General features: G+C 42.6%; 1 protein-coding gene across 1 annotated transcript; it reads right to left on the bottom strand.

Annotated features, from left to right (window-relative positions):
• Window positions 1-10,096: 10,096 nt before the first annotated feature.
• LOC125520136 (chaperone protein dnaJ 10-like) lies at window positions 10,097-12,541 on the bottom strand. The gene is made up of 10 exons (XM_048684965.1): window positions 12,294-12,541; window positions 12,145-12,204; window positions 11,950-12,032; window positions 11,698-11,854; window positions 11,481-11,610; window positions 11,233-11,391; window positions 10,972-11,153; window positions 10,799-10,879; window positions 10,553-10,678; window positions 10,097-10,464 (listed from the first exon to the last, which is right to left on the bottom strand). The coding sequence occupies exons 1-10, from the start codon at window positions 12,378-12,380 to the stop codon at window positions 10,390-10,392; spliced, it is 1,140 nt and encodes a 379-aa protein (XP_048540922.1). The 5' UTR covers window positions 12,381-12,541; the 3' UTR covers window positions 10,097-10,389.
• Between the last annotated feature and the right edge of the window lie 533 nt (window positions 12,542-13,074).

Genomic DNA, 13,074 nt, shown 5'->3' with positions numbered 1-13,074 from the left:
AAACATCATCCTGAGACTATTACCTTGCCTGCTCCTTCTTTGTTTGATTTGACTGTAGGCACGTACCTTGTTCCGTTGACGGCTATTCACGCCTACCGGAACCCTGCACCAGCCGAGGAGCCAGAACCGGAACCACAATTTGATCCTTCACGACAGTCTAACTATTAGTGGGATCCGGAGATGATTGTCAGCCAGTGGCAATCGGAGCCTTCTTCTTCCTCATTGCAGTACGACCCCAACAACTATTATTATGGATATCAGCCAGGCCAGCCGTGGCCATAGACCAACTTAGGCCAAAAGCCTAAGCTTGGGGGGGGGTACGTATTTCTCACCGACATTACATTTATGTTCACACGCACTCATTGCTAGATGTCGGTGCTCATACTTTTTCATTGTATCATCCATGCTAGTTTATTTCCTTTTATGCTTTCTTCTTGTGTGTTTAATAAACCTTAAGAAAAAACCAAAAAAATTAGTTGTAGCTTTTAATTAATTTACTTTCCATGCTTGTAGTAGTAATTAAAAAGAAAACCCAAAAATATTTCTTGTTCTTCTTTTGCTTGTTGGGAGCTTTCCCGTGTAAATAGTTTTATTTCTTTTCTTTGGGGGTCAGTAGGAGAAGACCATGATTAAATTGTTGAAGTGGCTCTTATATGCTTTATTGTTGATTTAACCAAGATCCCATATTGCTTTGTCTTCTCTTGTTCATTGAATGCTCGCAGATTCCAGCTTAGTCCAATGCACGTGCACTCTTATTATTATTCACATCGTTCGGTCGTGCAAGTGAAAGGCAATTATGATGATATATGATGGACTAACTGATGAGAAAGGCTGGTATGAACTCAACCTCTTTTGTTTTTGTAAATATGATGAGTTCATCGTTCTTGATTCAGCTTGTTATGAATAAACATGTTCGCAATGACAATTAGAGATCATAGTTGCTTGTGCCATGCTTGATTAGCTATGAGTTATAATGGTTTACCTTGCGTGCCAACATGCTATTAAAATGGTTATGATGTGGTATGATAGGGTGGTATCCTCCTCTGAATGATTTAAGTGACTTGACTTGGCACATGTTCACGCATGTAGTTGAAACAAATCAACATAGCCTTCACGATATTTATGTTCATGGTGGATTATATCCTACTCATGCTTACATCCAATGTTTATCAATTTTAATGCATGTACATGGCTGTTGTCGCTCTCTAGTTGGTCGCTTCCCAGTCTTTTGCTAGCCTTCACCTGTACTAAGCGGGAATACTGCTTGTGCATCCAATTCCTTAAACCCCAAAGTTATTCCAGATAAGTCCACTATACCTTCCTATATGCGGTATCTACCTGCCATTCCAAGTAAATTTGTATGTGCCAAACTCTAAACCTTCAAATAATCATCCTATTTTGTATGCTCGAATAGCTCATGCATCAACTAGGGATGTCTGTATCTTCCATGCTAGGCGGGTTATTCTCAAGAGGAGTGGACTCCGCTCCTCACTCATGAGAAAATGGCTGGTCACCGGGATGCCCAGTCCCATGCTTTATGCAAACTAAATCAAAATAATTGCAAAACAAAACTCCCCCTGGGACCTGATGTATGTTGGAGGCACTCGTTGTTTCGAGCAAGCCATGGATTGATGTTTGTTGGTGGAGGGGGAGTATAAACTTTACCATTCTGTTTGGGAATCGCCTATAATGTGTGTAGCATGGAAGATATCGCCATCTCTTGGTTGTTATGTTGACAATGAAAGTATACCGCTCAAAATATTATTCACCTCTATTTCAAAACCGAGCTCTGGCACCTCTACAAATCCCTGCTTCCCTCTGCGAAGGGCCTATCTATTTACTTTTATGTTGAGTCATCACCCTCTTATTAAAAGCACTAGCTGGAGAGCGCAGTTGTCATTTGCATTCATCACTGTTAATTTATATTGGGTGTGACTATGATTGGATCTCTTTTACCATGAATTACAATGTCTAGTCAGTCCTTGATCTCTAAAGGTGCTCTGCATTTATGTTTTGCGGTCTCAGAAAGGGCTAGCGAGATACCATCTTGTTATATCATATTATGATTGTTTTGAGAAAGTGTTGTCATCCGAGATTTATTATTATGGCTTGCTAGTAGATTATGCTATTGATATGGGTAATCATGAGACCTGAGAATTATTGCAAATGTGGTTAGTTATAATCTTTGCTGAAAACTTGAATGCTAGCCTGACATATTTATAACAACAAGAGCAAACAAAGTTTGTAAAAGTTATTCTTTATTTCTTTCAGTTTGTCAACTGAATTTCTTGAGGACAAGCAAGGGTTTAAGCTTGGGGGAGTTGATACGTCTCCGTCGTATCTACTTTTCCAAACACTTTTGCCCTTGTTTTGGACTCTAACTTGTATGATTTGAATGGAACTAACCCGGACTGACGTTGTTTTCAGCAGAATTGCCATGATGTTGTTTTATGTGCAGAAAACAAAAGTTGTCGGAATGACCTGAAACTCCACGGAATATCTCACAATAAATAATAAAAAATCCTCGCCAAAGATGAAGACTAGGGGCCCACACCCTTGCCACGAGGGTGGGGGGCGCTCCCCCTAGGGAGCGCCCCCCTACCTCGTGGGCCCCCTGGAGACCTCCCGACTCCAATTCCAACTCAATATAACTGCTTTCGGGGAGAAAAAAATAGGAGAGAAGAATTCATTGCGTTTTACGATACGGAGCCGCCGCCAAGCCCTAAAACCTCTCGGGAGGGCTGATCTGGAGTCCGTTCGGGGCTCCGGAGAGGGGGATTCGTCACCGTCGTCATCATCAACCATCCTCCATCACCAATTTCATGATGCTCACCGCCGTGCGTGAGTAATTCCATCGTAGGCTTGTTGTGCGGTGATGGGTTGGATGAGATTTATCATGTAATCGAGTTAGTTTTGTTAGGGTTTGATCCCTAGTATCCACTATGTTCTGAGATTGATGTTGCTATGACTTTGCTATGCTTAATGCTTGTCACTAGGGCCCGAGTGCCATGATTTCAGATCTGAACCTATTATGTTTTCATCAATATATGAGTGTTCTTGATCCTATATTGCAAGTCTATAGTCACCTATTATGTGTTATGATCTGTTAACCCCGAAGTGACAATAATCGGGATACTTACCCGTGATGACCGTAGTTTGAGGAGTTCATGTATTCACTATGTGCTAATGCTTTGTTCCGGTTCTCTATTAAAAGGAGGCCTTAATATCCCTTAGTTTCCATTAGGACCCCGCTGCCATGGGAGGGTAGGACAAAAGATGTCATGCAAGTTCTTTTCCATAAGCACGTATGACTATATTCGGAATACATGCCTACATTACATTGACGAATTTGAGCTAGTTCTGTGTCACCCTATGTTATGACTGTTACATGATGAACCGCATCCGGCATAATTATCCATCATTGATCCGATGCCTACGAGCTTTCCATATACTGGTTTACGCTTATTTACTTTCCCGTTGCTATTGTTACAATCACTACAAAATACCAAAAACATTACTTTGCTTTCGTTACTCTTTTGTTACTGTTACCATCACTATCATATTACTTTGCTACTAAACACTTTGCTATAGATACTAAGTTTCCAGGTGTGGTTGAATTGACAACTCAGCTGCTAATACTTGAGAATATTCTTTGGCTCCCCTTGTGTCGAATCAATAAATTTGGGTTGAATACTCTACCCTCGAAAGCTGTTGCGATCCCCTATACTTGTGGGTTATCAATTGGTCATACAAGCAATTCATGAATGATTAGTATAAGGAAGATAACTTCCACATACAAATGTATTATCTTGGACATCTTCTATGATTGTGAATACTCATTAATTATTTTCAAACTTGAGAAAATTAGTTGAAGTTGGACAAGGAAGACATCGTAATGAGTTATGGTTGTGTATGTTTGTATAGAAGTTATATTGTTATGGATCCTCCAACATGTGGTGTCTGCTTATGATCTTTTGCTAGCCAAAAATTTGTACTAAGTAGAGATACTACTTGTGCATCCAAAAACCCTTAAACCTAGTATCTTGCCATGAGTGTCCATCATACGTACCTATGGATTGAATAAGATCCTCCAAGTAAGTTTTCATCGGTGCATAAAGTAATAAAAAATGCTCCTAAATATGTTTGATCTTTTATTGTAAGGGAAAATAACTGTTGTACAAACTTGTGATGGCAAAGTAATAAAAGTGGCGGACTGCATAATGAAGGTTTCTATCATAAGGGGCAATATAACATGACATTTCTTTGCATTAAGAGCTTGGGCATCCGAAAATGAAAAGCGCATGACAACCTCTACTTCCCTCTGCGAAGGGCCTATCTTTTACTTTTCAGTGTTTACTTTTATGCAAGAGTCAATAGTATACATTCTCATTTCAACCTCAATTATTCTCTAGTTAGCAAGCATCATGTGGTGGGGAAAGATCTAGGCACATATGGCCAGTCAAATATATTTGATCATGATTTATTATTGTTGACAATTATCTCAATGATAAATGAGTTGGGAGGCGAAACATTCAACCTCTATCTTTCTCTGTGTTCGATGGATGCCATTTGTTCTAAAAATATGTTTTGAGTACTAGCAATCATAGAAGACTATATTATGATTGAGTATGTGGAGCTCTTACTTAGACTTTGTTGAATAAGTTGAATTGCAATTGTTTGGTGACTAAGAATATAGGTTGTTAAGTTTCAAGAGAAGGCATTGTTTGAGTCGTAACATGTGAATTGATTGCAAATTTATCATCATGAGTTTTATGAGAAAGAGTTGTTGTTATGATGCTAGGAAAAGTGATTGAAATTACCATTGATCAAACTTATGCACTTTGCTAGCATTCACACTTCATAAATTATTTCTTTTATCATTTACCTACTCGAGGATGAGTAGGAATTAAGCTTGGGGATGCTGATACGTCTTCGACGTATCTATAATTTATGAAGTATTCATGACATGTTTACAACAAATTTATATTGTGTTAGTATGATTTGCATGGAACAAACCCGGACTGACGTTGTTTTCAGCAGAACTACTGTGGTGTTGTTTTTTGTGCAGAAATAAAAGTTCTCCAAATGCAACGAAACTTTTTGACGATTTTTTTGGAACAAAAGAGGCACCAGAAGCTTCATGGGAGGGCCAGAAGAGCCACGAGGTGGCCACAACCCACCAGGGCGCGCCAGCCCCCTCTAGCGCGCCCTGCTGTCTTGTGGGCCCCTTGTGGCCCATCTTCGCGTGAAAACGACGCCCAAAAATCCTATATATTAAAAAAAACAGAAATAACCCTAGATTAGAAGTTCTGTCGCCGCAAGACTCTGTAGCCACGAAAAATCAATCTCGACCCCGTTCCGGCACCCCGCCGGAGGGGGAAATCATCACCGGTGGCCATCTTCATCATCCCGGCAACCACCATGATGAGAGGGAGTAGTCCACCCTCGGGGCTGAGGGTTTGTACCAGTAGCTTTGTGTTTAATCTCTCTCTATCTATCTCTCTCTCTCTCTCGTGTTCTTGATTTGGCACAATCTTGATGTATCGCGAGCTTTGTTAATATAGTTGGATCATATGGTGTTTCTCCCTGTCTATCTTGTTGTGACGAATTGAGTTTTCCCTTTGAGATTTTGTTATTATTAGACTGAATAACTTTATGGATTTGAGAGCACTTGATGTATGTCTTGCTATGAATACCCGTGGTGACAATGGGGTATCATATTGATTCACTTGATATATGTTTTGGCACTCAACTCGCAGATTCCCGAGGTGACATTGGGGTAATCTATGCATAGGGATTGATGCATATTATCGTCCTTGTTTCTCTGATAGAAATCTTGGGGCACTTTTTGAGATTCTTTGTGTTATATTGAGTATTATGAATCTGAAATTGTTTGATGCTCGTATAATCAACTCACAGATACTCGTGGTGACATTGGAGTATCTAGGTGACATTAGAGTTGGTTGATGTGTATCATATGGTGTTATTTTAGTACGAACTCTTAGGTAGATAAATTGGAAAGGATAACTTAGTGTTATTTTAGTACGAACTCTTGGATAGATCGATCGGAAAGGATAACTTTAAGGTGGTTTCGTACCCTACAAACAATTTCTACTTATTTCTCCGCTAGATAAGAACTTTAGAGTGATTCTTTATCGCACGTTGAGGGATGGTTGTATGATCCAATTGTATTAGCATTGTTGAGAGATTGCACTAGCGAAAATACGGACCCTAGGCCTCATTTTCAAGCATTGCAATACCGTTTGTGCTCAATTTTTTTTACTTGCTACCTTGCTATTTTTTATTGTTCCTATTAAAAAAATCAAGAGACTCTTTGTTATTTGGTTGCACGGTTGTTTGAGAGAGACCATCTTCATCCTACGCCTCCCACGGATTGATAAACCTTAAGTTATCCACTTGAGGGAAAATTTCTACTGTCCTACAAAACTCTGCGCTTGGAGGCCCAACACGAGTCTACAAGAATAAAGTTGTCTATTATGCATCACAAGGTCGCCCGGGCTGCTCTCACAACCCCACACAGCAAGGGCAGCCATGCAACATCCGATCTCGGTGCATTCGCATATCCGGCTCACGCAAACCAAACAACACGACATGAAATGAACGATGCTGACATGTGACCTGGGATCACCCGACGCATGCGGACCAGAGCACGAAACGCACAGGCAAACACAATGAAAACCCCCACAAAATGTGACCTCGAGCGCGCCCGCAACCCACACGTCATGGACCCCCTAGGACCTTGGCTCGATGAGGAGCACCCATGGCCAATCAGACAGCGGGGAGGGCGCCAGACATGCATCGACGCGAGATGCACGTGGATCGAATGGTGAGAAGGGCACTCGCGAGTGAGGATGCCCCAAGAAGGCGGGTACTCAAACACCCTTTATAGGAGTAACTAGCACATATGCCCATGCGTTGCAACAGGAGAAAAAATAGTATGCATTTAAAGTTAGTGAGAATTATATGTGCAAGCAAAACCATGTGTGCATGTGAATAAGGAACATTTAGCTTCTCAGTTTCGCGGGGTGTGAAGTAACCAATCCGCTATTTTTCATTCATTGATCGAGGGCATTTAACAGTTTTGTTACGTCATCGTACGCCAGAGAAGGCCCATGAATTATTCAATCTACTTTTTCCTTTTAATCGAGAAGATTTTAAGGTATAAAGTTTCTGAGTATTGTACGAAACATGAACCATTTTAAAATTCTAAATAGTTTTTTTTAAATCATGTACACTTTTAGAAAAACACGAACAAAATTTGAAGCAGGAACATCTTTTGAAATTCACAAACATTTTTTAAAAACACCAAAAATTATTTGAATTTGTGAACATTTTTTAGAACGGGAACATGGGTTGAAAATTCATAACATTTTTCAAAAATGTGTATCTTTTAACATTATTTTGAATTGTGAAAATTTCACTAAAACAAGATTATTGTCCGAATTTGGAGCATTTATTCAATTGCCCTTTTCTTTTTAGAAATCTCAAACAATTTTGAAAAACAATAAAAGTTCTTGAAAAAATTATAAATTCTGAATATTGTACGAAACATGAACCATTTTTTAAATCCTGAAGATTTTTTTAAATTGTGTACACTTTTAGAAAAATGCAAAAAAAAAATTTAAAAAGGAACATCTTTTAAAATTCACAAACAATTGTTGAAAACACCAACCTTTTTTTAATAAATCATGAACATTATTTGAATTTTTGAATATTTTTGTAGAACGGGAACATGTGTTGAAAATTCATAACATTTTTTGAAAATGTGTATCTTTTAATATTATTTTGAATGGTGAAAGTTTCACTAAAACAAGAATATTTTCCGAATTTGGGGCATTTTTTAAATGCGATTTTCTTTTTAAAATCTCAAACAATTTTGAAAAAAAATAAAAGTTTTTGAAAAAATAGATAGATATAGATATAGATATATAGATATAGATATAGATATAGAAGTATAGATATAGAATAAATATAGATATAGATTTCTTATACTCAAGGTGATGATGCCCCCGTATTATAGGAGGTCTCTAAGTCATCGGCCTGGGCCACCCTTTGACTATTTGCGTCGGATGCATCCTCCTTGGATATAATCGGGTGTTTATGTGATCACCTACCGATGGTGCGTATGGAGTTTGAGGACCGCCGTGGCCGTCAGAGAGGTGCATTTCTTCTATTGCTAACATAAATGAAGGAAGAGAAACGAAAGCCTTTGGATTTGGAATAAACGTACGGTGGATTTATGAGCAACAACACTTGTACAGTTATAAGGGTAACCCTGAACGATCCCCTAAAAAATAGTGGATAATCCGAAGAATAAATCCATAATGGAGTATTTTTATTTCACTAATTTTTTGCCGGACCTAACCAATCCTATATATAATGGAGTAGTTTTTTTCATTTTGCATTTCATTTTCGGCCACGGAAACACATTTCTTTGCTTCTTTATTATTTCATTTAACGATATTTTGATACATTGGAGTACACAATTCATCAGTTCTTCGCTACGAGAGCAAAACCAAAGAAAACAAGAACCACAATTAGACACTTTAAAAGATATCCAACTTTCATAATTGCTTCTACTAGTTGGCTTAATATCATCTCTACGTTTTTATTGTTGATTCTCTCTATTGGCTACTCGATATTGCACACTTCTTTCTTACTCGATTCCGACAAATTCGACGTTGCTTCGCATCTAGTCTCATCTCTTGCCTCTATTCTAGCAACCAATGCACAAGTATCTATTAAATTTTGTGCTATCAATGGATCAGTGTAATCTTCTTCCCAATATCAAAACTTGCATCCATCCTACACACAAATTTGAGCAAGCAATGAGCTACCCAAATTGCACCGAATCTGGTGAACAACCGAATCAAAAGAAGCACATACCCAATCTTTTTTGCACTTGCAGAACACCCATTTGAGATGTTCCGGCACGGCGGAAACTCGGCGCACCACCTGTCGCGGGCAGTCGTCGCACTTTATGACCGGCAATGGGGAGCCGACGAGATGCCGGGCTAGCGCCGAACCCGAGCGACGGCCAGGCGTTTCTTTGCCGGCGAACCGCCGACGGGAGATATCTGAACGGCTAAAGGCTGAGTCAATACCTGCATGCGGCGCAGAGGCGTTGTCGGGGCTATATGGTCCTGTATCCGACCAATCCATGGCAAAGGCGCAAACGGTGGTGGGCGGATGCGTCAAATCCGGCGGCGGCATCCTCAGATCTACCGATTGTGCGCCGGCGACGAGTCGAGAGAGGCACAAATCCAGGCGGTCAAGGACCATGGCGGAGTCTACGGGCATCCGCGGTGGCAGGCGGGGGGTGGGAGAGACGGCCGAGTCAATACCTGCATGCGGCGCAGAGGCGTTGTCGGGGCTGTGTGGTCCTGTATCCGACCAATCCATGGCAAAGGCGCAAACGGTGGTGGGCGGATGCGTCAAATCCGGCGGCGCAGCCTCAGACCTACCGGTTATGCGCCGGCGACGAGTCGAGAGAGGCACAAATCCGGGCGGTCAAGGACCGCGGCGGAATCTACGGGCATCCGCGGTGGTACGCGGGGGTGGGAGAGACGATGCTGACGTAGATGCAGCACGGGAGCAGGGCGGGTAGGCAGCGGAGTGGAGGTGATTTTTTTTCTTCCAAGGCCGAGCGAGGCACTAAAAATAGACGCGGCGGAGATGGCTGAGGATGACTATTGGGGATCGGCTAGGTGCCGGTTAGAGGAGTAAAACAGTTTTTTTACTCCCCTAACCGAATATAAGGAATTGGTTAGAGTAGCCCTAACGCAACAGTAGAGGAGCCAAACCCGCGGTGAAGGCTTGTGGTGTTTTTTTTTAGAAAAGAAGGATGACCCCCGGCCTCTGCATCTGGGAGATGCATACGGCCACATCTGGGAGATGCATACGGCCATGCCCAGGTTAACCACCGACACATTTGCATTGGAGGTGTGGTATCATCACAACGTCTACAATGTTAGATTTTGGTGGTACTGTTTCTTTTGCCAGTTTGCGCCATCCGGGCCTTTTGTTTGTATCCCCTTCACGCTAGATTATGAGTCAATAAAAAGGACCCTTTATCTAAGACAAACAGATTTTGTATTATTATTTCCGGAGAAACACCAAAATAGAACAATTACAGAAAGCACGGCACAATCAGGTATGGTCTATTTCAAAGGCTATGGTCATGCGAGTGAAAAGTGGGTAATCTAAAGCTTTAATTGTTGGGTCTGATCACCAGTGCTGAAGCAGCATATAAACATATATCCATACCCTTCAGGTAACTGAAGGATGGTGGTGCATGACCCCAGCTGTTCTGAATCATATATCTGGTATAACTCGGGTATCTTCGAAAGGTTTCGTAGTGTCCCTGCTTCATTTCCGGGGTTCGAAGTCATCGTCAACATCATATGCAGGGTTGCATAAGCATCTAAATAGCCTGCCAATTCCCTGTACAACAACATTTTTGAACTTATCTCACTAAACATATTTGAATGTGTAACGTATACATATGTTTGTATGGTTGTTGAAAAATTGCCTGAGTAAGCGCGGGAGTCCGATATGTCACTGTCTGTGATGCCTCCTCGTCTGAACTTTCATCAGAGCTGCTGTCATCGTCGAGAATGGTTGGCTTTGATGGCCCTGGTAATGCCTCCTTTTCCCTCTATTCTCATTCAAGTTGATCAAAGATGGAATTTATGAAATGAAATATACTTAATTCAGGTTTGTTTATTTACACATGTAGCACAGGAATTATCGGAAAGAAAACGTGAAACAAATGTACCTGAAATATTTTTCCGAGATTTCTCAAGGCCATTGCACGGGCCTTGAGATCCTCTTTCTTGACATTATTTTCATGCAGCACCTGTGAAGAAGTCAAAAACTTGTCAAATCATATTGTTGTACTACTAGTAACAGATTAATATGGGAGTATTTCAGTAAGGAAGACGCACATACCATTTCACAGACATGTAGGAGCGTGACTTCAATATCCACAACGTTGAGCTTCCAAATTGAACTCATCATCAGGTCCTTGTTCATTCTCATCTGCATGTCGACGTCCTTCTCGGTGGCAGCGCCGCCGTCCTTGGCGCTCTGCCGGCACGCCTCCTCTTGCAGCTGCAGCAGCTGCAGAGCTCCTGCATTGTTCTTTTCGCCCCTTAATCAGTCGGCAACTTCAACCATCACAGCCATGGCAACAATTGGGGAAGTTTTCACCTTTCGCTGCCGTGATCTGTGATCTCCAGAGGTGGCCCTTGTTCCTCACCCACTCGGTCAGGAATGGAACTCCCAGGTACATGGCCTTCTTGCCGAGCTCCTTGGCGGCTTGTCGGGAGTAAACGTATCCGATGGTGCGACGAATGTCCAGTGCGTATGCTGTGAGCAGCAAAGCATTTCACAAAGATTCAGATGAAACCCATCAAGAGAAGAACACAACTGTAGTTTGTATGGATCATCATACTGACAAGTGCTGGAAAGCCTTTTCGCCTCAGATTCGGCACGATGAACGAATCCTTCCGTGTCACCACTCACATACTGCGAGAGGAATTTATTGAGGAATCTAGCTAGCTTCTCTTCTCGTTCCCTTTGTACACCCTTCATCAGAGCAGTGTTTTTCAGAGTGGGATACAAAATGGTTTGGGCAAAACAGTGGGCGTCTACCACAGATACGTATGTGCCTACCTTGAGCCTGTCCTGGAGCTTCTCGGCGCTGCCGTTGTCGCCGCTGGCCATCTCTGAGGAAGCCATGGTTGCCATTGCAAGATGCCCAATGTAGTCCTCGAACAGCTCGCTCCCGAACAGGAGGGTGAAGACCAGAGCACCATCTAGAATGTTGTCCCTGAAAAGCAGAAAAATGTTGTCAGAGTGAAGCTTGAATTGCTGCTTCCGAGCTGTGTTTCATCTGGGGTTGGATCAACTGGGGCAGGCAGACACCTGGATATGCTGGTCTTGCCATAGCCGTCGTAGGCCTTTCTCTGCAAAGGGTCACTCAGGACCTGGTAGGCCTCTCCAAGAGCCTACATATATAGCACCATAACAACAAGAAGCTCAACACCCACCCACTAAAGAAATCAAAGCAACCGATCCTGCTACAATATCGAGTTGAGTCGAGCCAGACGTAGCAAGAACCTGAAACTTGTCGGACGCCTGCGGATCGTCGGGGTTTTTGTCAGGATGCACCTGCCTCGCCTGAAGACAAGACAGGAAACAAAACCTCCAAATCAGCAAGCTAGCGGAAAGCGACAACAATGCGCTAGGCAGGCAGGTAAAAGGGGGACCTTGATGTAGTAGGCCTTGCGGATCTCGTCGTCCGAGGCGGCGGGGCTGACGCCGAGCGCGTCGTAGTACTCGGTCTCCTTCGCCATGGCGGCCGCCGCTCCCTGTCAAAGAAGAACTCTCCCGGAACGGAACAGGAAACCACCAGAGCAGAGGATGGAAGTGGTGGTCTGGTGGAGGAAGAAGAGTAAAGGAGAGCCGCATCATCACCATTCATTGCGCAACGAGGTGGGGAGCCACCCTCCACAGGCCACCGGGCCATCTTTATCTTTCCAGTGACGCACAGCGCGGCGCGGCCGGGGGGAGCATTAAACAAATCGCCGGGCGGCAGTGGTGGTGGAATGGAACGTGGCATAGCATTTTTATTTCTTGAGATGTCCTTCTTTCTCCGGGGAGCACCGGATCAAGAGTTCATTCTACTCTTATTCATGCGTCGTTGCTTGACCAGAACTTATTTGCAAACCAATGATATACACCAATTGAAGCTGTGCGCAAGGAATAATAATAAGGGCATCGCTTCAGCATCCGTCCGTAAATGAAGGACCAGTCCGCAAACGCTGATGCGAGAACCAGCCATCTAATGCAGTTTTATCTATGCCTGCCAGTAAATGACATTTTGAAATTCAAGTAAAGTCCGGGCATTCATCTGCTCCCCGCCCGCCATTCGCATCCGGACAAGCCGAGGCGAAGAAAACTCCGAGAAGAGAAGCGGCGCCGCGTTTACGTCGGTGATGTAAGGCACTTGCACTACGATGTTGTCGTGGACTTCCTACCAAGCTGCTT

Source organism: Triticum urartu, chromosome 7 (genome assembly GCF_003073215.2).
Source record: "Triticum urartu cultivar G1812 chromosome 7, Tu2.1, whole genome shotgun sequence".
Classification (NCBI taxonomy): domain Eukaryota; kingdom Viridiplantae; phylum Streptophyta; class Magnoliopsida; order Poales; family Poaceae; genus Triticum; species Triticum urartu.
This window is presented reverse-complemented; position numbering and strand designations above follow the sequence as displayed.

Bases quoted from the DNA above. Each gene is read 5' to 3' on its own strand.
- LOC125520136 (XM_048684965.1), bottom strand. From the start codon at position 12,380: ATGGCGAAGGAGACCGAGTACTACGACGCGCTCGGCGTCAGCCCCGCC. The intron at 12,205-12,293 runs GTCCCCCTTTTA...TCTTGTCTTCAG, and splicing joins GCAAGGCCTACTACATCAAG to GCGAGGCAGGTGCATCCTGA. The intron at 10,679-10,798 runs GTACATTTGTTT...GAATGAGAATAG, and splicing joins ATCTCGGAAAAATATTTCAG to AGGGAAAAGGAGGCATTACC.